At 49.7% G+C, this 26,234-nt stretch overlaps 10 protein-coding genes across 10 annotated transcripts; 4 read left to right on the top strand and 6 right to left on the bottom strand.

Annotated features, from left to right (window-relative positions):
* Positions 1-306: 306 nt before the first annotated feature.
* M436DRAFT_55968 (P-loop containing nucleoside triphosphate hydrolase protein) lies at positions 307-5,656 on the top strand (the record flags this gene model as incomplete). Its single annotated transcript, XM_013568230.1, has 15 exons — positions 307-519; positions 580-1,114; positions 1,172-1,395; positions 1,447-1,726; positions 1,782-1,975; positions 2,120-2,878; positions 2,960-3,125; positions 3,176-3,523; positions 3,648-3,774; positions 3,843-3,889; positions 3,956-4,396; positions 4,457-4,805; positions 4,858-4,941; positions 4,999-5,373; positions 5,461-5,656. 15 exons carry the CDS (start codon positions 307-309, stop codon positions 5,654-5,656), a joined length of 4,338 nt encoding a protein of 1,445 aa, XP_013423684.1.
* Positions 5,657-12,087: 6,431 nt separating this feature from the next.
* Positions 12,088-12,799, top strand: M436DRAFT_55739 (uncharacterized protein; the record flags this gene model as incomplete). Its single annotated transcript, XM_013568194.1, has 2 exons — positions 12,088-12,171; positions 12,227-12,799. Coding segments are annotated over 2 exons (657 nt in total), but the record flags the coding sequence as incomplete, so codon positions are not given.
* A 398-nt stretch (positions 12,800-13,197) lies between these two features.
* Positions 13,198-14,162, bottom strand: M436DRAFT_67088 (alpha/beta hydrolase-like protein; the record flags this gene model as incomplete). Its single annotated transcript, XM_013568255.1, has 2 exons — positions 13,198-14,025; positions 14,082-14,162. The coding sequence occupies 2 exons, from the start codon at positions 14,160-14,162 to the stop codon at positions 13,198-13,200; spliced, it is 909 nt and encodes a 302-aa protein (XP_013423709.1).
* A 629-nt stretch (positions 14,163-14,791) lies between these two features.
* M436DRAFT_75968 (chalcone synthase B) lies at positions 14,792-16,086 on the bottom strand (the record flags this gene model as incomplete). The annotated part of the gene is made up of 3 exons (XM_013568294.1): positions 14,792-15,183; positions 15,239-15,888; positions 15,938-16,086. 3 exons carry the CDS (start codon positions 16,084-16,086, stop codon positions 14,792-14,794), a joined length of 1,191 nt encoding a protein of 396 aa, XP_013423748.1.
* Positions 16,087-17,253: 1,167 nt separating this feature from the next.
* M436DRAFT_55814 (alpha arabinofuranosidase) lies at positions 17,254-18,812 on the top strand (the record flags this gene model as incomplete). Its single annotated transcript, XM_013568204.1, has 2 exons — positions 17,254-17,916; positions 17,973-18,812. 2 exons carry the CDS (start codon positions 17,254-17,256, stop codon positions 18,810-18,812), a joined length of 1,503 nt encoding a protein of 500 aa, XP_013423658.1.
* Positions 18,813-19,062: 250 nt separating this feature from the next.
* On the bottom strand, positions 19,063-19,645 carry M436DRAFT_55705 (uncharacterized protein; the record flags this gene model as incomplete). Its single annotated transcript, XM_013568187.1, has 3 exons — positions 19,063-19,316; positions 19,383-19,533; positions 19,598-19,645. Coding segments are annotated over 3 exons (453 nt in total), but the record flags the coding sequence as incomplete, so codon positions are not given.
* A 1,012-nt stretch (positions 19,646-20,657) lies between these two features.
* On the top strand, positions 20,658-21,340 carry M436DRAFT_85305 (uncharacterized protein; the record flags this gene model as incomplete). The annotated part of the gene is made up of 3 exons (XM_013568295.1): positions 20,658-20,720; positions 20,775-20,978; positions 21,035-21,340. The coding sequence occupies 3 exons, from the start codon at positions 20,658-20,660 to the stop codon at positions 21,338-21,340; spliced, it is 573 nt and encodes a 190-aa protein (XP_013423749.1).
* Positions 21,341-21,403: 63 nt separating this feature from the next.
* On the bottom strand, positions 21,404-21,781 carry M436DRAFT_85306 (uncharacterized protein; the record flags this gene model as incomplete). The annotated part of the gene is made up of 1 exon (XM_013568296.1): positions 21,404-21,781. One exon carries the CDS (start codon positions 21,779-21,781, stop codon positions 21,404-21,406), a length of 378 nt encoding a protein of 125 aa, XP_013423750.1.
* Positions 21,782-22,444: 663 nt separating this feature from the next.
* Positions 22,445-23,933, bottom strand: M436DRAFT_75971 (soluble quino protein glucose dehydrogenase; the record flags this gene model as incomplete). The annotated part of the gene is made up of 2 exons (XM_013568297.1): positions 22,445-23,596; positions 23,646-23,933. 2 exons carry the CDS (start codon positions 23,931-23,933, stop codon positions 22,445-22,447), a joined length of 1,440 nt encoding a protein of 479 aa, XP_013423751.1.
* Positions 23,934-24,418: 485 nt separating this feature from the next.
* On the bottom strand, positions 24,419-26,046 carry M436DRAFT_85308 (pantothenate transporter-like protein; the record flags this gene model as incomplete). The annotated part of the gene is made up of 5 exons (XM_013568298.1): positions 24,419-24,514; positions 24,563-25,798; positions 25,854-25,867; positions 25,920-25,976; positions 26,031-26,046. 5 exons carry the CDS (start codon positions 26,044-26,046, stop codon positions 24,419-24,421), a joined length of 1,419 nt encoding a protein of 472 aa, XP_013423752.1.
* Between the last annotated feature and the right edge of the window lie 188 nt (positions 26,047-26,234).

Below are 26,234 nucleotides of genomic sequence, written 5' to 3' on the forward strand. Positions count from 1 at the left end.
TTGACGGACAATGATGGATGTCCCGAGATAACCAGTCAAAGCCGTACCTTCCTAAGACGATCTAGTTGGAGCCCCAGGATATCTATAGAGGTGCTAAGCGCTGGCTTCCGACTCGCTGAACCTTAAATTATTCCCACTTATCAGCAGGCTCTAAAGCCTCCAAACCTTCACCCTCCCTCCCCTGAGGAATAGTCAAATCATCTTGTTGTTTTCTCTAACAATAAGACCTAGGAATATAGATTCTTTTGATTGTCTCAAGCTCAACGTACAGAGTCGCAAGTAAAGACCTTGTCTGAGCAAACAGCCATGACTCTTCACTGCCCGAGTGGTGCAGACTGGCATTTCGGACCTCGTGTGGTAGCTCAATGCCGGCGCTTCGACTTCACCTTGTTCTTCGAGCAAATCTTCTTCACCATTGTTCCCAATACTTTATTCCTGCTTGTCTGTGTCTTGCGGATTTTTCAGCTATTCGGTAAGCCGAGACTGGCGCGATACGGAGTGCTCCATTGGACAAAACTGGTAGGCTATACTCGCCAGCGAGGATATCAAACCTATGTAGTGCTAATCCTTTTATTCCAGTCCTTATTGTTTACCTATGTCCTCGCGAACCTGATACTGCTCATACTGATGAGCTCCTCCTCCATACCGAAGACACCTGCAACAGTGACTGCCACTGCCCTAGATCTACTCGTTGCCGCATGCATGTTGCCACTTTCGCACCTTGAGCATGTCAAGAGCTTTCGACCTTCAGGACTACTGTCCGCCTTCATTCTCTTGACACTCCTTCTTAACATTGCACAAGTGCGCACCTATTGGCTTCTCACAGAGGATTGGAGAGGCTATGCAGCATGCTATACAGCTGCTTTTGCCCTCAAGCTACTCATGCTCGTCTCCGAATCCTGGGACAAAACCGAGCTGCTGGCCATGAAAGATCAAGAACGATGCGCTGAGGAAAGAGCAGGTATACTGAATCGAGGAGTCTTCGCTTGGCTAAATGCTCTCTTTCTCAAAGGTTGCAAAGGACGCCTCATCTTTGATGACCTATATCCTGTAGATGGCGCCTTGAGTTCCCATGTGCTCTCCAAAAGCCTTTGGACATCGTGGAGTAGTGGTAGTAAGTACCTTATATCTGACGCTGCACACAATCTTTCTCCTCAAGCTGACTTTTCAGATCACGACGGTCGGTATGATCTGGCTTTATCATTGTTCAGATGCTTGATGTGGCCATTGCTGATCCCTATCACTCCACGACTTATCCTTATCGCCTTCAAATTCTCTCAACCTTTTCTCGTTCAACGGGTGACAGAGTATGTCAGTAATAACAATGCAGTCAATGATGATGACATTGGCTTTGGTCTGATAGGAGCTTATGGTCTGGTCTACATTGGACTCGCTGTGAGTTTTGGGCATCGAGACCTGATTGACGTTCACTGACGTTGCTGGAAGATTAGTAAAGGATTTTACTGGCACTTCCAATATCGCTTCATCACCATGGTGAGAGGAGCATTAGTGACGATAATTTACCGGAAAACTCTTTCTGTCGATGCTTCTTTAGTCTCTGGATCCCAAGCGACTACTCTCATGAGTGCAGATATCGAACAGATCGCTGTCGGATTCCAATACTTACATGAAATCTGGGCAAACACAATAGAGGCTATTGTGGGTCTTTGGCTCTTGGAGCAACAGATTGGCTTATCGTTCCTCGCAGCAGCTGTTATCGTTATAAGTAAGCAATCTGACTTCAATATCTGACCCCGACTGACCTTGATTAGTCTGTGCAGCTCTTGCTTTGTATACCGCCGATGTCGCTGCATCTCGACAAAAAGTCTGGCTAGTAGCAATGGAGCAAAGATTGCATGAGACTACAAGGTTCCTAAAGTCTAGTAAGAGTATCAAGATGCTGGGACTCGAGTCAATGGTTTTTGAGACCATCAGCAAGCTGAGAGCGACTGAGTTGGGTAAGGGCATGCACTGGGTAAGTCGCGACCCTTATCAATGCTATGAGAAGGCAGTGTGCGCGCGGGCAGCGCGTCTCATGTCGACAACCCCTTTCCCATCGTGCTAATTCATGTCCTCCAGTGGATTGCTGAATGCAGTGCTGTAGCAATTGGTAAGAAAGATGATTCATTCTTTGAACCAAATTGACTGTGGGCCCTCAGGCTTCACACCTCAGCTTCTGAGCCCCCCCGTCGTGTTTGGGATTTTCATCTTCACACATCGGACTAATGGCACAGCGCTGGAATCCACTCGGTTATTTGGATCTATAGCGATCCTATCGCTAGTCACAGCACCCCTCGCCCTCCTTTTCCAAGCTCTCCCAAGCGTCCACTCGGCTTTCAAATGTTTCCATCGCATACAGACATATCTCCGGCTACAAGATGTGAGAGATCCGAGAGTAAGACAGCAGAGTACCCCCAACGTGGCAGTAGAAGCGTCAAAGACAAACGTGACAGCGGGGCATGTGATGATCCCCACATTCACAGTCACGGATGCCTCATTTGCGTGGAAGCTCGATGCTCTTCCTGTCTTGAGGGGCATCAATTGTTCTGTCCCGTCCGGAAGATTGACAATACTGATTGGGCCTGTCGGCAGCGGAAAGTCGACCTTATTGCAAGCTTTACTTGGTGAGATAACTCAGGTAAAGGGAGAGGTAAGGCACTTGACTTCTGAAATCGCATTTTGTGCTCAGCATCCTTGGTTGACAAACACAACAATCCGCTCGACTATCATTGGATCTTCGGAGGCAAATGATACATGGTATGAGACTGTGTTAGCAGCCTGCGACCTTGACGAAGACATCAAGAATCTGCCGGAAGGTGACAAGACTGTTGTTGGAAGTGCAGGCACGGCTTTAAGTGGAGGACAAAAGCAGAGATTGGTGAGTGACGCTGCTTGAGATTCATGGGTCCCATGATTCTTGCCTCGACAAGACGTATGGAACAAAGACTGAAGATGGTAGACACTTGCACGAGCCGTATACTCCAGAGCTCCCGTTCTCCTGCTGGACGATATCTTCAGTGGGCTGGACAGACGCACAGAAGACCGCATTTTGGACAGCCTCTTTGGTGTACAAGGTCTTCTGAGAAAGACTGATAGAAGCACAGTTGTCCTTGTCACTCATGCAGGTAAGATTCTCCGCTTGAGTAGAGGCTCAACTCGTCTAAGTTTTGTACAGAGAGACATCTCAAGTTAGGCGATCACATCATTGCGCTGAATGCAACCGGAGAGGGGTGTAAGGAGGGACCCTCGAGCCTATTCATGGCTCAATTGGCTGGGTCTTTGGGTCATGAAACAGTCAGTAACCGCAACCCCACTCCTACTCTCGATAATACGGGTACACCTCATAACCAGCAAGGATCTTCCGAGCCTGAGCCTCCACGCAGAGCAGTACCGGCCGGAGACACGACCATAGCTCTTTCAGATCGCCAGGTATTCACTCACTACATGCGAGCTGTATCTCTACAACATTTTGTCTTGTTGATCATCGGAGTGGCGGTAGCTGGCTTTCTGCAACGCTTCCCGAGTGAGTAGTCGTCTGGCTTGCCTCCATCCTGACCTATTGTGCGTGGTACATATGTACCAGTCAATACGTTGATTCAGAAGTCTCCTCAAAGATCATACATTGCTAACAATTTACTCCCTGATAGCCTATTGGGCAGAGCTCTGGGGCGAAGCTAATAAGAATGGTAATACATCCCCAAATAACGACTATTACTGGGGCATTTTCACTATGCTCCAACTTCTTGCTTTAGTCACAATCTGCTGGGCGGTATGGTAAGTGAAGCTCCACTAGCTATTCCGGGTCATCTCCCTGATTTTGTCACATCACTGATTCCAAGGAGGCATCTTTTCATGTACGTTATTCCAACATCAGGTAAACGTTTACATTGTAAGTGTTTCCCACCAGAGCTTCTGCCACCCCACTGTTGCTCCTCTTATAGTGACTCTGATCTAGCGGAAGTGTTGAAAGTAACCTTGGGAGCGTCATATGCGTTTCTCAGCAAAACGGATGTTGGCTCCATTACGAACCGGTTTTCACAGGACCTGCTGCTCATCGACATAAGGCTACCATTGTCCTTCCTGAACTTTGGTCTTTATCTCGTGACGGCTATTGTTGGATATGCCTTGATTGCGGCGGCTTCTGTGTTGCTGTTGGCTACAGCCCCTATCCTTCTGACTGCCATCTACTTGATCCAGAAATTCTATCTCCGTACGTCGAAGAGCATGAGGCTCTTCGATCTACAGGCCAAAGCTCCCCTCTACTCACAATTTACTGATGCACTCGGCGGTTTGGCAACTATCCGTAGCTTCCAATGGATGGATAAGCTCCAGACGGAGAACGAAATTCTGCTCGATGTCTCACAACGACCTTATTACCTGATGTACTGCATTCAGCGTGAGTATCAAGGCAATAAGCTAGCTTTGGAGTGCTACTAACGCAACTGTCGTGTTATAGGATGGTTGACATGTGTTCTGGAGCTTATGGTCGCCGGACTTGCCGTTACCGTCGTGGGCTTGGCAGTCGCGTATCGGAACACATCGAACGCATCGGCTTTCGCTACGTCGATGGTCAGCCTCATCACCCTTGGAGCGACACTTGAAACCGTAGTTACCGAGTACACGCAACTTGAGACCTCGATCGGGTCTGTTGCAAGGATCAAAACCTTCGTTGAGACAACGCCACAAGAGGATAGGATTCTGGAAGATATCAACGCATCCAACCTCATGGACAGACAGTCAATCGAGATGCACCCGCTGGCTAGCCAAAATGTTGTCGAATTCAGGAACGTCTCAGCAAGCTACGGGTAGGTACGTCCCTTTCGAGTACAGCTCTTATCTGACGCGCTTTTTGCATAGGTCTAGCAACAGAAAGGTGCTCGATGATGTGTCGCTCCAAATCCGGACTGGTGAGAAGGTGGCCGTGTGTGGTCGAAGCGGCAGGTAAGGCTCTCAATTCAGTATTTTGGAACACATGTCATAGCGCTCATCTCGCTTTAGTGGCAAGTCAACCTTACTTTCAGTATTGCTTAGAATGCTGGACGTTACCAATGGAAGTCTGATCGTTCGAGGGGAACACACGACCCACACTGACCTCTGCGCCCACCGGACCAAGTTCAATACGATTCCACAGGAACCCTACTTCTATCAAGGCTCCTTTAAGGCTAATCTGAGCCGCGGGAGTGCCATCACAGAGGAGAAGCTCCATGAAGTGCTCCGCGAAGTGGGTTTGGAGCAGAAGATCCTTGATCTTGGTGGACTGGACCAAGAGTGTTTAGCTGAAATGTTTTCGTCTGGTGAATGCCAACTTCTCTCTCTCGCCAGAGCGATCCTCCACCCGAGAGGGATTGTGTTGCTCGATGAGGTGAGCAGCAAGTAAGTCTTAGCCCCTACTCGCTCTCCTCGCGGAGCTTGGAATTCTTGACTACCTCTAGCACGCGAGACCTTGCTGACAAATCAAAGCGTCGATTCTATAACAGACGAGAAAATGCACGATATCATGTGGAAGGAATTCAAATCTGACACAATAATAGCAGTGGTTCACAGGCAAGAACTGCTTCACCGCTTCGACAGAGTAGTTGTCCTTGATCAAGGCAGGGTTGTACTCCAAGCACGACCTTCGGACCTGGAGTTTGCAGGACGACGATACAATGAGTAATCATACCAGGCGACCCCAATACTTCCTGATAGATGTAGATGGTCAAACACTATTGATTCTGATGCAGGGATATCAACTAGCTCATGCTCCTCTTGCCTGTACAGAATTGGCAAATGCTGGAGAATAATCCATTAGTGATAGATGACTTCTTCACAACACTTTGAGTGACAGGGTCCATTTTAGTGGCCCGTCCGTAGATCTCATCCCTGTTGATACCATCGTACTTGATGGCATATCCATCTTGCAATCGAGGGAAGGCTGAATGAAGGGGCTCCCGTAGGGGTTCTGAGTGAAATTGCGAAATAGATAGTGGAGCGCGTCGATAGTCGTGGCCACGAATGGGCACAGCAGGGCGCTGTTCGGAGTTGTGGCGTGAGCTAAAGCGGTTGGAGGCTGGAAAAGTTGTCAGGCGAGAGGGAGACTGGTCTGGCTCTAGGCTGAGCGCGACGCTGCTCCAAGAGAGGCAGGACACTGTCTGGGGGGATCCGGAGTACTCAGCTGTACCAGTCGCGAAACCCAAAGCTTCTTGAGGTCCTCTTAAAATCCATTCGACAGAGATCGCACACGTGTGCAAAAAGATGGACCTATCGCGGCTGGCAGATGCGAAGCACCAAAGTTCTACAGCCTCGAGCGCTGAGAAAGGACTAAGGATTCATTGACGGTTCAGATCTTGAGATACAGTGGCGAAATGAGAGAAGCCAGAGGATTACGCAACATTTTTTTATGTCCAGCAAAAGTGGCAGCTGTTTGTCGGTTGACGAGGACGGAATCAACAATCATTGGGCGATGGTGGCGAACCGCCACCGAGGGTGGACATTTGTTGATTAATTACATAAGAGCCAAGGCATTACATGGACTAGCAACATCCGCAAGTAAAGTGTTCAATATCTGTAGTGCATCTAACTCCTCTATCGACACGTTTCCCTTCATACCGTGCCCTGAGTCACAACCTCAAAAAGAAATCATTGCAATCATCAGCGTCAAACGCGATGAGTAGCATTATAATCTGTCAATCAAGCCCATATGAGCCACTCGAAGAGCACTATGGAGCCGAGGCGTCGAGTTCAACCGGCTTGGCGACATGGAGGATGAGCTCTGGAGGCTCAAGGTACCATGCATAAAACACAATTACTCCGTGGTCGACAAGCACTCTCAACAGAGGCTTAGACATGTTGAATTGCTCTCGAGAGAATGGGACCCTAATCTCTCTCACGGGTGTCTAATCATCGGGGATCCTTCAGTTAGCTTTCGAGGTCAATCCATTTTTATTAAGTCGCAATGAGGCGCACATCGTTATACTCAAGGATTCTCGCTTCGGATGGGTTTCGAGTGTCTGTCATGTTGCTTTCAGTGTGTGTTAAAGAGAATGCGAGATATCTTGCGAAGTCTTTGTGATTAGGAAGAACACAAAAAGAAGATAAGGACCACACCTCAGACTATATGTTTGCCGCTTGAGACATGGACAGGTTCGGGCTGGGAATGACGTCACGTACATGCTCCCGCATTACCAGAAGTCAATGCCCGGTGCGTTATCTGCCAAATGATACCTCTATTTAGCAAAATCGTTCGTATCTACGGTCCGTCGGCCCCGTCCTTCGCCCCACTGTATCTTATCACAATAACCTTCGTTGGCTCTCGCCCCACCGCTAGAACACCGTTTGTGAAAGAGGGATGACTATCATAGTAGACTCCTTATTTGATTATAAAGTCGGAGCGAAGGACTGCTGGAGCGAGGGACTGCTAGAGCGAAGAGGCAGGATATTGAAGCCTAGAGAGACATATATATGCCTCGCAAGTCGGTCAATCTAAAGGCACGCGCGTCCAGAACAAGTCAAGTAGCTCAAACTCCCATCTCTAAGGTACAACGCATCTCTTGAAATGGTCGATGAACAGGTACCAACAAGACTTCTAGCCTAGATCACTCCAGCATTCAACTTCAGCTTCCTTGTCCCCAATACCTACGAACGAAGGTTCCCTCTTGCTAAGAGACTTAAGAATGACACTTCTACTCCTCATCAGTCACCTTGCTGCTCTTGGCGCTGCCGCACCTGCTACAAATCCGTATCACTGGGATGTCGGGTTCTTTTCGGACTTGACCTGCGGCACAAGCATTGAGACCGGAGGAAGCTCGAGCGCAAAAAATTGCCAGCCTGTTAGCAAGGGCGGTGCTAAGTCTTACAGTTGGCATGCTTAGAATTTTGGCATTCGTCTTCATCCTCAAGTCGATTGTGGTGGTACTGCGAGAATCCGAACTTCGGACACTGATTGCGATAATGCAGGCTTCAACATCTAGAGCTACGAGGTCATTGGTGTCAGATAGAATCCGGTTGGTGCGTGCAGACTTTGGACGATAGGGCCTTGAAATCGCTTGCCTGCCTCAAACAGAGGTCTAGGTATTTCAGAGTCTTGGGGACCAAGCCTTAGTCATACCTTGTTAGCTAGTCATCAATAAGCAAGGGCGCCTTTTTCCAAGTACTTCATCTCTCTTGACTTTTCTCACGCATGTGAGTTCTGTTTAACAACCACCTTAGACGCCGATATCTGGCCTATCTGTACTCTCCAGTACAGATCTGTTTGACTCTCATGATCACGCGTACAGACCCTGTAGCCCACGAGGTGCTACTTCACCCTTGATACAAATGATTGCTCCATCGTTGTCGGTGCCCACAGCTGTCGAGGGCTTGTAAAAAAACGCTATTGCTCAGAACTCAAGTATCGTTAGCCATATCATGAAAGAGTTGAATGTTAGGTCCAGATCTATGGGATCATCATCCTGCTGGGATTGGAAAGTGTTGACCTAGGATACACCCTCACTGAGCTTCGCTCAGGATACCTTTGTGCCGTGGCCAAAATCATTGCCTCCGGCTTGATCGGCTGTGAAGATGATTGTCACAGATTCAAGATCAGACGAGCATTCAAAATAATTCGAGACATTATTAGGGGAAAGGGGTTATATCAGTATATGGAAGAATATAGCTTCGATTTCGTCAGGTTTCTCGGCCTCTCTGCAGCCTGTCCTGACTTTGTCTCTCGTTTGGAGACACAGTCCAAAACTGCTTGGCGAACTCTGGCGAGGTTTCGAATCGTCTCCTTAAGCGACTACAGCCTAATAACGCTGCGCCTTGCGATATTCAGGGTCTTGGGATCTTGGACAAGATTATATGCATCTCTATCTGAAATTATCTGCTTACTATCGCGTGTAAGTTTCGAGCCAACAGATCGAGGCGACATCCTGTAGCGTCGAAGGCTAAGATCAGGGTCCTACGTTATTCTAACGGCAATAGCCCTGTCATGACTCAAGTCCCTTCCTGCAACTGAGATTAGCATCGGATCCATGGAATCGTAGGATCCTGAAGGATTGCCAGTTCGAAGTTTTGCGTTGATAATCTAACGTTTAGCTGAATAGGCGTTAGAGGCTGACAGCCGTTGAGCTGAAGTTTGGAAACAAATTGACTCCCGCTGCAGGCCAAGAACTAGCAACTCCGTCTCCTCCGCACATGACCGCGCCTGACTTTTCCATATCATTGGTGTTGTGTGTATCATCGTTCAATTTGGAGAAGCTACTACCGTCGGCTCTGACAACCCCTGTAGCGCGTTACAAAGTTACACCACCGCCTTCAGAGAGAGATTGATCTCGAGGTAGAGAAGCAGCACAAAACCATCCGAACGCCTGTAGTCTGGCTGAAGCGGAATATAAGCGGCTGTTATCGAAGGATGCAACCCAAGCGCGGTCATTTTGAATCTCATCTCTCTTTGGATCCGCCATGCATGCGAGATCTCGTGCTAGTCTCGGTGAACCCGACTTACGAGACAACTTTCCTGAACGGTACACCCCAAGGGGTAAATTGTCGACAGCTTTGGTAGGAGTTAGCAGAACCAAGACAGCAGTGACCTCTCTCAGCTGAACATGAGCATAACGGTAGTATATGATCCTTCTATGAGATTTTGTTCTCGAGACGTGACCGCTATAACTACTTGATGACTTCCACCTCGTAAAGCATTTCTTTACCCACCATCGCTCTCGCTTCTTTCCCCTTTGGTATACCCTTATACAACGCTTGGGATCATGCGTGCTTCTTACATACTGGCCACAGCCTCGATTCTAGGGATTACGAACGCATTGGCATATTGTCGGAACGGCACCGTGGATGCTGTCACCGTCACTGTAACCCACACGTCTTGGTCGACGTTGCTCTCGTCCCTCTCATGCCCTACTACCACTATAACTCTGTGCAATGCTCAGTGCACCGCTGCACCTGCCGCAGTCGCCATCAATGCTGACGTTGTCTACGAGACATTGTCAAACTTCCAAGCTGGACAGGTCGTCACCATATCTGGCACGGAAACCACTCTTGCTCAGCCGACTATCCTGATTGTTGAGAAGACCGTCAGCGATCTGCTGCTACTGCCTGGCTCGGTCACTGACAGTGGCCACACATACGCCGCCGCGGCAACCGTCACCAATGTCGTTTACCCTTCGTCCTTCACTGCCGATGAAGGTCAAGTCGTTACATGCCAGAAGGATGTCACTACAGTCACTGGTGGTAGAATCGTTCTCACAAATTGCCCGTGTACGGTGCAGTCAACTGTCCTTGAACTGACTGCGACCGGCTACGGACCTCTTCCAACTGCTCTGGTACCTTCACTCTCAACCAAATATATTGTGAAGATTATCTATGTCTACATCATCGAGTATATCGTTGATCAGGCCCCGACGACAATCACGCGAACGGCCACCAGCACTCTTACAACTGTTCAGACAGAGATACAAACGGCGACAGCGACAGCGACACAGACAGATCTCACTACGATCACAGCCGCGCCCACAAGCTCGATCTGTCCTTCAAGAATGGCAACCGTCAACGATGTTGTCTTTATGTTAGAATGTGACACCTCATATACCGGAGTCACCGGCAACAGTCTACGTAAACGTCAAGCTTTCAACTTACCTGGCATATCTGAGGCCCTCTACTCATGCCTATCACAATGTTCCAGTCGAGAAGACTGTGTAGCTCTATCGTTTGACGATACCACTTCTGTGTGCAGCATCTTGACTCAATTTGATGTTCCAAGCCGAGAGATCGCGCCTGGAAATATCTTTGCGACTGTTGTCTATAGGCCCACAAGCCCCTCGACTAGCCTTTCCGTATCAGCACCCTCTACAAGCCCCGCGAGAAGCCCCTCAACGAGTTCTTTGACAATTCCCTCAACAGGCCTCTCGACAAGGCCCTCGACAAGGCTTCCCGTATCAGCAAGCACTTCAAATCTATCAGGTCTCTCATCATCGGCTAGCGCTTCGATATCATTCGTGTCGGAGGCACCTACCAGTTCAAGCTCAGCAAGCACTACTGGTGCCGGCGTCAGCTCTACCTCAACATCTAGTAGCAGGTCTCGCTCCAGTAGCGTCCCTTACCCTATCTCGAACTCTTCAGTCATTTCGGCAACCTCGACTTCCCGTCGAACATCAAGTGTGACACTGCCTGTGACGAGCTCATCTCTGGTTGCGGTTTCAACTTCAAGCACTGTTCCCTCCTTGGACACCACATCTGTCGGTCCGATCTCAACTCCCAGTGCTATCCTCTCCCTGAACAGCTCGAGTTTCGCCACGAGCACGCAGTCATCAGTGTCAAATTCGTCAGTCACATTCATCACCTTGACCACGAGTAGCAGCTCCATTTCGAGCACGATCACACCCATGACCAACTCGTCAGTCACGTTCAATACCCCGATAACGAGCAGCAGTTCCATCTCAAACACGACAAGATTAATTACCAACTCATCGTCTATCGCTGCTCCAAGTAGCACGATCGTCGATCCTATGACCAACTGTGAGGTCGCAAACGATTTGTTGGACTACGGCCCAGCTAGCTCGTACTGCTCCTCTGTCTACCCAGTCACTGCCTTCACAAGTGTATTCGATGCCACGATCACGGATGTCGCCACAGCTACAGCTCCAGCTTCGACTGTCATCATGAATGTGACCATGTCTACTCAGACAATCATCCAAACATTTGAGGAGTCTACCACCACTACAGTCGTCGTGCCGAGTGAGCTTACGATTGTTCAAACTGTTACTTAGTAAGTTTTGCGTAACGACTGCAGGCATATACAGGCGAGCTAATCAGACTTACAGTACGATTACTGAAACAGCTCAGCCAGAGAGCATAACCTTTGCGAGGAGACAAGCGCTGCCGTCGGTTCAAGCCAGTGTTTTCTCCAGCATCCTAGCACGTCCATCTTCAGACGTTGCCTTTATATGCTCCTGCTTACAACCTGTACCCACAATCTTGACCACCAACGTCCAGACTGTCCTCAGCACATCCACGATCACTCCGGTCGTTAGCAACAATGTGACAATTGTGCCATCGGCTGTCACTCTGCAGACGACCGAGACTGCCACGATCACTGAAAGGATAACAACTATAGACAACACTGTAACGCAGATCTACGAAGTGGCTACAACTACTACTGTAGTTCCTGTCCCCTCAAGCTGCAACAACGGGGGTATTCGATGGGTCAGTATTGCATCTATAACTTCCCTATACATCACATCTGCTAATACTAAACCAGGCGATCTATCCAAACGAAGTGTATAACGACGTTTACTATAACAGCTTCTACAGCGACTATGACCCAGCCGTGATCAAATCGACACCTCCGTGGTATCAAGCTACAGCTTCTGTGTGTGGCGGACTAAATCAAGGCGCCGTCGGCCAGGTCTCCATCTACGGAAGCACCCGAACCTTCCAATCTGACTACTTCACCTTGAACCATGTTGGATACATTTTCGCACAATCCAGTGGCACGTACACCTTCACCTTGAGTGAACCTGACGATATCGCTCTATTATGGCTCGGGTCAAAGGCATACTCGGGATGGACTCGTGGTAATGCCGATGCGACCGCTGTAATTTTCGGCAGTCCTTCGGCTTCCGCTACTGTCAACCTCGTTCAAGGAGATTACCTGCCATTCCGTATTGTTTTTGGTCAGGCCCAGGGAGAAATCAGCTTCTACCTTTCCCTTACAGCTCCGGATGGTACCGTGATCCTGGACAGCACCACTCCTGACTCGAAATTCCTCGTCCGGTATTCTTGCGATGGCTCTTCCGCACCTGAATTCCCTGCCTTCGGATCGGAGACTTGAATGGAACGTTCTTCTCTGTGAGCTTCTTGTGTATGGCAATATTTGAGTACCCATCTCTCGCTGGAGCTATTTGGTCTTGACTTTCGCACAAGTTGACGGACCAAAATTAGTGTCATGGGGAACGAGGACTGTATCAGATGTGATGGAGGTATCTCTCACTTGAAATCTCTCATCAAACCTAGTTGTATGGTCACGATCAAGTTCATCGCTATTCTTGAGAACAATCCTGCCACACAGAGGATTTCATGGCGAATGTGTAGGGGTAGAGTGAGAAGGCGACCAGATCGTCAGGCGCATCCTTTATATCGTCTTCAGATTGATGGGCTTCTCCTTGGAAGTCGCGAACGTCGACGAAGATGATTGCTAGTAGGTGCATGGAATTTGCGCAATCGTTTGCTTTACAGCAAAAAGTCTAGCACCAGTCGATTGAACTTCTCCGGATCTTCCCAGTAACACCAGTGACCTCCCCATTCAATGACAGTACCCTGAGCGCGAGGGGTTTTCGCTTTCAGGTTTGCAAAAGAGACCGCCGCCATTGGCCCACTTGCAGGGAAGCATCCACTTCTATTTGTGGCTACCACAAGCACATCAGTCTTGTTCTCTGCCCTCCCTCCAAAGTTCTCCACGATACTTTGTCGCCAGTCGAGAGCAGTGTGATCGGCCATCAAGTTGCCATACCATTCTGCATTGCCCTGCCTTGCAATAGCCAGAAAGAATTCCTCATCGGCGTCTCTGACTTGGTCGCTGATGGACTCACCCTCGACAGGATGGCTTCTGTAGCCCAAACATCCAGCGATCGTGCCCTTATACACACTGTCGGGATCGTACTTCAACGTCGCCTTCAAATTCGCGACAGCAGCCACAGAATTCATGCCGCGGTTGCCTTCTGCACTTCCCCAGCTTCCGTCGCTCGCGTAATTCTGCATCGGCGCTTGGTCTACCCATATCATATGTGAGAAGACTTGGTTACCGAACAGCTCCGTATAAGACCACAAGATCGAGCAGCCGAGGCTTCCGGCAATACATCTTACGGTGTGGGGTTGAGAGATGTTCAGGTGATCGAGAAGGTTGTGCAGATCCATTGCCAGACGAAAGACGTGGAAGCCATGAGTAGGCTTGTCAGAAGCACCATGACCTCTCAGGTCGGGTGCTATGATACGAAAATGCTTCGATAGAGTGGGAATGTTGCGTTGAAAGACCTCGGATGAGCCAGTGAAACCATGCAGCTACGTGTCGTTTGTCAAGATTCCTCAATGTGGCGATCGTACGATGGAACACTTACGAGGACCAAAAATGGTTGGCTTTTGTCGCCGGCGTCTTGATAGGCGATCTGGCAGCCATCGTTTGCCTTGAAAAACTCCATGAGTACTGCCCGGTCAGGGTAAGAAGCGATGTTGCAGGAAGCGCTTGTCTCTTGTCGCATCCTTCGCCTTTCTGTAGGTGGTCCAAGCTCCAGCCATCCCAACAAAGCTCGCATCCCGCGTCTTCCGGGCGTGGACAGCTTGTTATACTCCGTCCGTCTCGACTTTTTTCGCTACACTTCGACATCTTGTTTAGCCTCGACAAGTTTCTTGTATCTGCGCTGAATATTCCTCAGGTTCCACGAGTGAGCACGACGACCACAGCAGACAACGCTTGTTGAGGTTCATGGATGTGAAGTACTCCTAGGGTTTGTAGGGTTCTTAGGGTTGCTGCTGCGCGCTTCGGCGGTCGAGACAACACCGAGTAGGCTTGCTGAACCTGCTACGAGCACGCAAGACTTTCTACAGTCAGCTCGTGATAAATTGATATCCTTGCTGTTCCGGCTCTCGATATTTGACTGTGGGATGTCCTGTCTCGAGATGCGATGGGCATGTCCGAATGATGACATTCATATTGAAAACATGCTTCAGATAACCTTTCGATCATCTGATGAAGCTACTTCTGTTCTTTATACTAGCTGTCCGAATGACCCTTCGATCCACATCGATGAGACAGCTTCCGAGGTTGAATTCAGTGACGAGTTGGTGAAACCGAACATGATCGCAGGAAGCTCATCTCCACGGACAAGCCTGGCCCGAACGCAGTCGCAACGACAAATTCTTTGCGCATGTCCATGGATCGCAGTCTATCGAGGACCCCTAGTACAGTCGGGCTCGAAGAGTTGCTCCGTGTCCTGTAGATCTCGCGCGTTGCGCGCAGTCGCTCATCGGCAAGACCCATCACTCGTTGGACTCCGTCGATGATCGCTTGACCGCCAGGATGTAAAGCCCAGTCGCAGTCTGCAGCACCAAAATCATCGGAGAAAGCCTGAGCGCAGATCGAGGGAAGTAGACTCCGGACCATCTTGTCGACTGCACCAACGGCATGTTTGGGAAGACTTCTGCTAAGCGTAGTACGATATCCTGTGGCAGGTCAGTATTGGATGCTCTCGAGTCAGGTCTGCCTTCCATCCCGTACCAGTTGCCTCTACAAAGAATTCTAGATCGTTGCTTGTATCGGGGATAAGCGTGTTATTCCAGTTCAACAGCTCATAAACTGGCTTGACGGTCTTTTGCAGACCCAAGTCATTGCAGAGAACGAACGCAGCTGCAGCATCAGAGAAAAGGGCACCTGCGATACAGACTTGTGATGCATCGAGACATCTCGCGGCGGCATCGACTTCGTAACGGACATTAGGTGTGCTAAGCTCACACGCAAAGCAGAGTATTCTGGCAGGCCGACCTCGCAAGGTGGCTCCGCATGCAAGTTGAGCAGCAGTGCGCATGATAGCAAGACCTCCGGCGCATCCGACACCGTGGAGAAGAGTACGATCCACAGAAGGTGACAGTCCCAGCTGCTTGTTGACAAGAAGATCGAATCCCGGGTTTCCTCGATTCGTGCAAGTAACGGCGACTGTATGAGTAATATCCCTGGGATCCCCATTCCACTCATTGATTGCCTTTTCGCAGGCTTGTACGGTCAAGGCAACGCCAGCTGTACGGAACAGGGCATCCATCTCTTCAATCGATGGAGGCTTCTTTTCTGTGCCCCAACCCGATTCATAATCCATGATTGCTGATCGTGTCTCAATACCGGTAGTGTGATTGATCCTCAACAGTCTCTTGATCCTAGACACCATGTCAGTTGCTATTCAGCGAGAAGGAGCAGATGTCGGACCCTGGTATTTCGACATCGTACAAACGTTTCACGAAAGAATCCAGCTTTTCGGGTCCGAGCAGATGGCGTGGATACTGTGAGCCAAGGCCTACTATCCATAACCCAAGCGGCTGGGGAGAAGCATTCCTCGATCTGTCATTGACACGCATGATCGAGGGAGACCTTCGGAGTGTGGCACTACCACTGTGAGGGGAATTTGACAGCGTTTTTATCGACAGTAGCGGCACATCGAGAAATGACAGCTCGCGGACGAGACATGGCTACTATATTCTTAGCTTGCAGATAGGGCCTGAAACACAGCCAGGTGTATGGGACGAAGACTGATCTCGTCATGAGAGTTGGGCGACTTGCATGAGGCTGCATAGCCATCAGGCGGCTTGCAGAATGTGTCGTCGATCAAGGGCACCATGAAGGAATAAGCCTCAGAGGAGCAGCGGCGAGCGTCACAAATCGTCGAGATGCGAATAACTTTCGAACGGTTCGAGCAATCATGGCGATATTTTGGGAGTCCCCTTGTGCCATGCTTAGGCGTTGGGCATCTCTGGTCAGATTTAGGCCACGAAGGATGGCGCGACGCGAGCCGCACGCTGGATGCATGCAAGCTGCATATTCACGGCTGCGCATGCGTTTCGCCCTCGGTGGGGCCGACAAAGATCAGAGGCAGGATTTTGCCAAGGACGTCAGGCAGAAATTTCTCGAAGTAGGCATTGGTGAGACAGGGGAATTGATGACTGATCAGTCGCTGATTATTCCTCCTAAGGCAGACACTTCTTCCAAGACGAACACTTATTCCCTGTGACTGTTATGCTCACGTACGCGCGTAACTTGTGGGGAATAATGTTAGAAGGTTATAGGCTTCCACCCCGCGTCTCGTTATTTCCGTTCCGGGTTCAAGCAGAGCAGATCTACATAAATACGAGCCTTCTAACAGGTCACGGGACATTTGTTGGTATGGTTTAGGTTAACAGCACATTTATCACAGCGAGCACACACGTCTTTCAGCCGAGCATTGCTCAAATGATCTCCTGGCCTCATTACAATTCCTGCCTGCCGGCTCCGGAAGATATTGATCTCGGCACATGACAAGCACCTCGGGTGTACATTATGAGCACCGTTCCGGCAGAAAAGAAACCTTCTGCTTCCATCGACCTGCAGGTTAGCTTTCGACATCAAGAACTTGTTCATGTCAAGGGAATCATGGTGAATTTGCAGACGATGACACATGATATAAGAAGAGGCGACGACCTCGTGTCTTCTCATCAATCACACTCCACAACTTATCTGACCCTTTTCAAAGTCCTCACCCTCGAGTAACTATGCCTTCTAGAACGACCTTGATTCTTGGGGTTGCGGCCTCTGTCTCCCTGGTTGCAGCTGCCCCTTGCGACATCTACGCTTCTGGCGGTACCCCTTGTGTCGCTGCTCACGCTCTCACTCGTGCTCTCTATGACAATTACGATGGCGCTCTCTACCAAGTCACACGTAACTCGGATGGCTCAACCATGGATATCTATCCTCTAGAGGCTGGAGGTGTCGCAAATGCTGCTTCACAGGACGACTTCTGCGCCAGCACGACCTGCGTCATCAGTCTCCTCTATGACCAATCTGGCAACAACAACGTCCTCTCTCGAGCCCCTCCTGGAGCTTTCGATGGTCCTTATACTAATGGTTACGATGACCTGGCGAGTGCTATCGGAGCACCAGTGACTCTGAATGGTCAAAAGGCTTACGGCATCTTCTCTTCACCTGGAACTGGTTATCGCAACGACCAGACAACCAATATCCCAACAGGTGGTGATCCTCAAGGTATCTATGCAATCATGGATGCGAACCACTTCAACGACAACTGCTGCTTCGACTACGGCAATGCCGAGACCAGCAATACTAACACTGGTAACGGCCACATGGAAGCTGTCTATCTCGGCAACTGTAGCATTTGGGGTACCGGTACTGGCGAAGGTCCTTGGTTCATGGGCGACGTAAGTTCCTACAATTTGGTCTGATTCCACCAAACACTGACCTTGTCCCATATTAGCTCGAAAATGGTCTCTTCTCCGAGCAATATCTTGCCGAAAATACGGACAACCCTACACAAACCGAGCCTTTCGTCACCGGTATGGTTAAGGGAATGACGGATCAATGGGCCATCCGTGGCGGTAACGCTCAATCTGGAGGTCTGACCACGTACTGGAACGGTGCGTTCGATCCAAACGGCTACAATCCCATGTCCAAGGAAGGTGCCATTGTCCTTGGAATCGGTGGCGACAACAGTAACGGAGCTCAGGGTACTTTCTATGAGGGTGTCATGACCAGTGGATATCCCTCTGATGATACCGAGAACCAAGTGCAGGCCAACATTGTGGCTGCGGGCTATGCATCAGTGGACCTCAACACCGCACCTTTGACAGTCGGCTCGACCATCACCATTCGCGCGACCACCCCAGGCTATGACACTCGCTACTTTTCTCACAATGGCACCAAGATTGTCACCGAAGTGACCACGACTGCCAACTCGACTGCTGAACAGCAGACCGCTGAGTGGGTTGTTCGCGACGGTCTGGGCTTCAGCGGGTGCTACAGCTTCGAATCTGTCGATCAACCAGGCAATTTCATTCGCCACTACGGCTTCGAGCTATACCTTGAGAGTGGAAACGAGAAGCAGTTCTTTGAGGATGCTACTTTCTGCTCCTTGACTGGTCTCCAAGGACAGAACACAAACTCGATTCGCTCTTGGAGTTACCCTACCCGTTTCTTCCGCCACTATGCAGACGTTGGTTACATTGCAACCGAGGGTGGTGTTCAGTTCTTCGATGCTACTGGTAATTACAACTATGACACCAGCTTCGTGGTCAGTGATGGCTTCCTCAGTGGCTAGGAATCTACACAGGAGGATGGTTTAGCAAGGTGGGCGGAGATGCAAAAGTATCTGTGGATCTCGATGATAGCGAAGGAAGAGATGTGGAAAGAGAAGTGTACCCTACCAACACCCTCAACTTCGCGGCATGTGCAGGTCGCATGGGCTTCTGGAATCAGAGTGGGGACAATATCAGTATACAAGCATTATGTAATGATTAATCATCACAGCTCGATCCCTACCGATCAGGGAGGAAATGTATCATCCAAGCTTAAAAATGTCCAATGACGTCCTGCGGCCTTCCGTCCATGAACAAAGGTCTACTTGGTTTGAGTCCATCGAGTTTCCATATACCCTCCGCATCACGGCGATAGTAATGCTTCACATAGTTGTAAGCGTTCCACAAAGCCACTGTCCCATCAGCCAAAGTTCGCTGGTGAAGACCTTGCACTTGCCAATTCCCTACCACCGTATCCTCATCCTCCTGCTCGAACATGACTGAGCCAAGAAAGTGCTGTGTCTTGACTGCACAAAGCGTAAAGTTTCAACAAATGACGTGTGTCCAATCTGTGGATATCGTGTTCGACTCACGATGAGAATCTCCCAGAGCCGTTTGCGACGACATCTCAGCCACGTAGTCTTGTACAGGGACAATTTTGTCGCCGCCAAGTCGAGGGTCAAGATCTCCGTAGTACATCTTGAAGTCCACAGAAGAACATATAGATTCGAGCTTTACAAAGTCCTGTTAGTGCTGACAGTCAATTACATCTATCATACCAATGGAGTGTGGTGTGTTCTTGTTGGACCTTTTGATCGTAGCAATACGCCCATAGCCATGAGAGCCGGCGAAAGTCCTATTCGTACTGAGTGAGATCAGACATAGTCGTTTCTTTGACGGTGTTTCCCGGGGCAGTCCTGAAGATAGTTTGAGGTGTTTGATTAGAGAGGACGGAAACCTTGCGCGATATATCTAGTGTGGTGTTGATCAAAGTGGAGGACCCGGGCCCGAGATCAGCCATGATACCCGTTTCTCTCCACATAACACATTACAATTAACGGTTTTCTGGATTTCGACATGAATGCCGAACTGATGTGGGTGCTGCAAAGCCGAAAGTGCTGGCGAAGCGGCACACGGGGTCCAACGCGAGGCTTGATCTAGCTTGCGAACTACAGGCTGATCATCCGGTACAGCTTCACTATCACACTGAGACCCTCCATTTGTCGGACTTCGTTCTGAGGATAGATCTATGAGTGACGAGACACTTGCAAGTCTGCTTCAAGACACTAGCGCTCATCTCTATCAATGGTGATGTGTTGCGATTGGCGGTCAGGTGACAAGCGCAAAAGTCAAAAGGGCTTTTCACCATGATCCAGAGCAACACAGTGTGGAGTTTGAGATCTGTGCAAGTCGACGATCGTGCCAAAAGAGAAGCCCCGGCCAGGTCGGGGCCAGATACACAGGTTATAGGCAATATGCGACGGTCAATCGTCTCGGTCGAATTGCTCGTGACAGTAGTGATACTACTACTGACCGTGATGGTAGTCGTCGGCAGGATCACGAGATCGGCAATCCTGTTTGATGTCAGAATTTCCAAACGCCATAAAACCAGAGGGTACGTACCTGTTTGTATATTGCGTGTGAGCGTACAAAGTGATAGTGGGAACGGAGTATATAGTTGGTGGTCCGTATCCAAATATAGACGTCGGAAACCCAGAGGTAGAGGACGAGGGGCTGGATGTAGGATTAACCAGGCTTAGGCTAGAAGAGTTTGTCACCGAGAGCGCTACTAAGCTAGCAGTCGCCTGAGATGATCTCTTACCAGCGGAATCTTCGTCGGCGTGCTGCGCTTAGTTTTCGAAGCTTTAATGAAGCAGGAACAAGCACTGGACGATCGTGATGCGGGTACGACCGAAATCGAGCTTGGGAATGTCTGTTTGGTTCTTGAGATCTCCTGACGAAGACGACTCGCAACACCAGGATAGTCTGACAAGGCCTTCAGATCAGAGCCATTACTGCAGACTGGTGCAGGTGTCGTCTTCCTCAACGTAGACGAATATGCTGCACTTGTAGAGCTCGATGCTCTCGATATCGTTCCGGGGCCTGTTGATTTCGAGGATGCTTTAGAAGTGCTAGACTTGACGTTAGCACTGCGGGATTCTGCAGATGACGATGAGATTTCGATTGGCGTTGGTGATTTGAATGATGATGAGGACGAGAGGCCGAGCTTGTCTTGCGAGTCGAGGTAACGGCCTTGGAAGAAGCACTCGCTTCGGTGGAGCTTCTGCTAGTTGCGAAGGATGATGAGCTAGTCTTTCTGGTGGACGAGGATAACTTCGACACATTCGATGATGAAGTTCGTGTTGGTTTTGATGCTGATGAACCGGAAATCAAGGAGGAAGGCAAGCGTGATGACGACGAGGATGATGCTGAGACCCTCGTAGACACAAGGAAACTCTTCGACGTGCTAGTTGAATGGGCAGAAATCTTCGTCGACCTCGATAATGTTGTCAGCGATGAGATGGGCAGACTCATGCAGTGCGTAGTCTGACCGGGGACTACGACAGTCATTGTACTCACTTCCTCATGGACTGTGGCAGTCGTTGGACTAAAGTCAATGGCAGATGTAGACAGCGGGCCATCGAGGAGGGGAACGATGGAGAAGAACAAATGTCCAGCGCCAATCTGCGTGTTCGCAATCGGACACAAGAGACTTGCTGATGGGGGCGGCCCAGAAACCCGCTTCGAAATCGACGTAGTCATATGATGCAGAGCACGTGACCGTCTGTACATGACTGACAGTATCAGTGTATTGAGCCAGAATATTATTGCCAAAGAGCAAGCTCGCAGTGAATCCCAGAGAATTGGTGTCGGCAGCAGCAATACTGAAAGCAGAACTGAAAGGGCCTGGTGCCTCAAGGCCTGGTGCCTCAGGACCTGGTGCGGCCAACATACCACCGTCCAGTTGTGGTGAAGAGAGTGTTGCACCCATATTCGTATATCGAAATTCAAGCAGAAAAAGTGCAGTGGCTCCCAGACATTCACGAAAGGTGGACCACGTTGACTTAGACGTAGGGCTCTTCCTACAATAAAATTCATCTTGGTATGCCATCGAAACTCAAGCGGCATACTGCGAGCATCTCAGATCTACGGAGTTGAACGAGGGAGCCATTTTTCAGCTGCTGTTGTCGCGAAGTTGAGGGTGCTGACCGTCAAGATAACGTCCGTGTTTTCGGACGGTCAGCAATGCGGATCAAATGGCAACCAGGGTTTCGGCGCCAATGTTCTGATGAATTAGGCCATTGACTAAAGAAGTCGAGGATAAACGTTGACGCTAATGAAACAACTCAACGTTCTTACAGCTCGAAGCAACGGCCCCGAGGTGTGAGTCGAATTTAGGGCTGCGTCGCGGGATAGTCTCACCACAGCTGGACGTTGAGAGAACAGGTGGAATGATGCATTCCGCATTGTTTCGGTGCTAGGACATCTCAATGGCACATCCTGCCGATCGAGTGAAGCCTTTGCGTCAGCGACCTTGAGAGTCAGAGGCGTACTTTAAGTAATAAGCATATGTGTTCTAACCCTAACGACCAGCTCGGCGTGGTGTCTATTTTTGTTTGGCACACAGCCTGCAAAGCTCTTCATTGGAAAAAAGCTAGACTATACATGACATCATTGCAAAGAGACTGCCTATAACGACAGTGAAAAACCAACTGGACGCATTTTTGGTACCGGCAGAGGTTGATGTAGTAGATGCACTCGACGAGGTTGAGGTGCTAGAGCCGTTGTCCGGACTGGTCGGTGTGCCAGTGGCAGCACTGTCTCTTGTAACAAGGTAGATCTCGCCTGTAGCATCGGATGAGAGGAAGATTCGGCCATGGGTATCGATGGCCATCGCAACAGGACGAAAACAATTACCAGGACAGGCTGAGTCGTCTTCGTTTCCAAATATGTCGACAGCTGCTGTCTTGCTAGTACGTTGGTCAACTGGCTCGCCAGCATCTGTAAAGTTGACCAGGGACAACTTATAGCCAACTGGGTTAGGACTATTCCAGCTACCATGGAACGTGATCCAAGCTTGTCTGCCTGTATCATTGAATTTGATGTCCAGGGGAGCCATGTGTGAGTCGAAGACCAGTCTACTCTGTGTCTGATCTGCGCAAAACGCATCTGTCCTGTTCTGATTGCCAAGTGCAGATGTTGAGTCAATAGCGAACTGCGTGCCGACTTGGATGTTCTCATTCTGTGGAAGTGCCTCAGGATCCCACGCTGAGAGGCACCAAGGGTAGCCGAAGTTTGAACCCGTGTTACTGGAATTGGTCCCATTCAGGTAGCCGAGAAAGTTAAGCTCTTCACCAGGATTGTCTGCGTGTACGTCTACATTGTAGCGAACCACTTGATCGGCAGAATTCTCGACGCCCCAGATACCGCCGGTGACAGGATGCTCGGCCAGGCCGACTTCGTTTCGCAGACCCCAACCCAGAAGCATCCCGTCAGTCTGGTATGTGTATGTGCTGGTAAGGTTGGTCAAGTTGAAGGCTTTTACTGAAGCAGTGCCAGAGTCCACGTTTGTCGCAGATAAATCGAGATTGCTCAAGCTACCAAAACTGACAACCATCATGCCTGGAGCACGCTGTGCCAGTAGGAGGGTACGTGTACTGTGGTCTGTTCCTGACATATTGCTCACTACGGTCTGCTGATCCGAGATTGAGATGGCAGCGGAGTCGTATTGCCAACCGTATGTTTCATTGGTGTTGGATGCATAGAGCATACCCTGTTTACTGTCGAAACCAATGCCATGATTCAACTTACCTAAATTAGTGACTTGTCATATCTTCTATCATCGCAAAACTCACGCTCATGCCTTCTACCACGGTCTTCGACGAGTTGATTGTTACGCAGCCGCCGCCATCTTCGTTCAGAGTATGCGCCGACAGATCACCTGAGCCAGACTCGATGACAAGCAGTCTGCCTCTATCATCGAAGGCTAGTCCTCGCGGGCGAGCAAGTCCGGTTGCGACCACCTGCCATTTGTATCCAGACGCCACCGAGGGCTTGACGTTTCCTGAAGGCGACAGTCGACACGACGATTGTGCGGAGGCCAAATTAAGCAGCGTTGTAATGATATAAAGACTCCAGAACATCATGGTCACAACTCTAAGTTGTGCTTATATAGAGGTAAGTAATATACATGATAAGAAAACAGGCGCATGGCAGCGCACCTATAGTTTTGCACTTCGCGACATCACACGTCATGATTCTCACCCCTCCTTTCGTGTATTGTTAGATCCTCTCGGCATCCTGCAGCCAAGTCCTCTTGGCCAAGAACATGACACTCTTAGGCGCTGTTCGCGCTTCCGTCCTTTGCCGTACTCCTCGACTCTATCAGTCATAACCACTACGACTGAGTTCAGGATTGCTTTGATGCTCAGAGCTCCGACTCCAAAGTCGCGCTGAGTTCTTGATCTATTTCGTGGTTGGGCTGATTTCGATGAATTTGGACGTCCTTCTCGCGGCGTACACCCACATGATATCAGTCCACACTTCTGTTGTCGCTCTCGAGGATTTCAAGCTCAATCGCCTCAATCAAATGTCATCGGTCGTAAAACTTGATCCCAGATCACGGCTCTCAATCAACTTTCGTTGTCAGGTGGTCTACCACAATCGCCTGGGCAAGCTCGTCGTCACTGGTATCTGGAGTGACTGGTTTCGTTCGGTCATCGAGCTGGAGTGACATCAGCAGAACTCATCTGGTTAGTAGCGAAGGACATACCTTTTTGACACCATAGCCAACCGCGATATAAACAAAACACACGACAATCATGGCAATCGAGCCCTTTTTCCAGTAAGGAACATCAGTGGCAGGATACATGACAATGCCCCACCAAGTGTACAGAAGCTGACCACTCATGGGCATGGTGTACAGAATGACCGACCGAGCAGCATCATCGCCTGTCCTTTGGAGAATTGAATTGGCCCAGCCGTACATGACGGGATGCGCGATAAATGAGGTACCACCGAGGTAATGTGCGGCAAAGACTCCGCCATCAGGAAGACGAGGATGCAGGAGAAGTGTGGCTGTGACCAGTTGAAATGCGGCAGCCAAGACCATCATCGGAATTCTCTGGCCAGTCTTGTCGATGAATATACCAGCACCGATCTGAGACACAATCGCGACCGATTGAATGCCAAGAGGGTAAGTAGTGATGGCAGTCTGGCTGAATCTCCTCTTGTTGTATTTCATCCAGAGCAGCAACATGCCTTGGACAGCAAACGCCTCGAGCATGCCTGAGATGACAGCCAAGGACGCAAAAGTATAGATGTACGGGGTCTTGAGAACTCTGCCAACCAAGGTTCTCCAGTGGATACTATGGCTGTTTGTTTTCCTGGGTCCACGTCTGCCGCGAGCGACTTGTAGCTCTTCCTTGGTGAAGTAAGAAGCTGTGGTGGTTTCGGGAATATTGGGGAAGAAAAGAAACCCAAAGATACAAAATGGGACGCCCATCAAGCCATTTATGATGAAAGCCCACTGATATCCTGCAAGTCCAGCGGTACCGTGGAGAGACTTGTTCATGGCAGTCATCATCAAGCCAGAAGATAGACTGCCAACTTGTCCGACTGCAGTGAAGATCGCGGCTCGCTTGGAAAGTTCGGATGGGATATACCACGAGCCAAATACATACATACTGCCTCCATAGACACTTGCTGCGAGAAATCCATGGAAGAAGCGGGCGGCACACAATGCTTCAAAGCTTTTGCACGCGGCGAGGCACATCGTGACGCCCGACCACAAGATCAACATCAAGGGAAGCCAGATCCGGGGAGCGACTTTTTGGATAATCAAAGCGTGGGGAATCTGAGCTACAACACCGCCTGCTGTGTACATGGACAGCAGAACACTGTACTCGTTTGCGACAAGGCCCAAGTCCTCACGGAGACCCGAGACATAAGCGTTGGCGAACGATTGACGATCCAGGGTGTTGAAAAAGTAGCTGGCACAGCAATAGAACTGGACCCAGATCAGGAGCTGTTCACATGCGAAGGTGGCCGATTGTCTTTCTTACCATAAGAAAAGTGTCTGGAGAGGGATCAGAAAGGGTCATCGATCGCATATGTCATGGAATACAAACCAAGTTTTCTCACAAGCTTCTTCTCATCTTCGGTCCGCTGAGGACGGGATGGGTCCCCTGTTTCTCGATGTCAAGATCGGTCGAATCGATGCGCCGAGCACCAAGACTTACTGCTCAAGAAGCCCATCTTTGTAGAGGTCCCGAAGACCTGGGAGGGTCGCGCGAAAAAACATCAGATCGGGTCACATTGGAAAGTTCAATTGATAAGGGATCACCTCTGGTTTTGACGGCGGCAATCACGAGGATTAAGCTTTTGAGTTGCAGAAACGGTCAAAGACTGGAATGCTGGGCACCTCTGGGCTTCTTCGAACACCA

Source organism: Aureobasidium namibiae (genome assembly GCF_000721765.1).
Source record: "Aureobasidium namibiae CBS 147.97 unplaced genomic scaffold scaffold_20, whole genome shotgun sequence".
In the NCBI taxonomy this organism is placed as follows: Eukaryota; Fungi; Ascomycota; class Dothideomycetes; order Dothideales; family Saccotheciaceae; genus Aureobasidium; species Aureobasidium namibiae.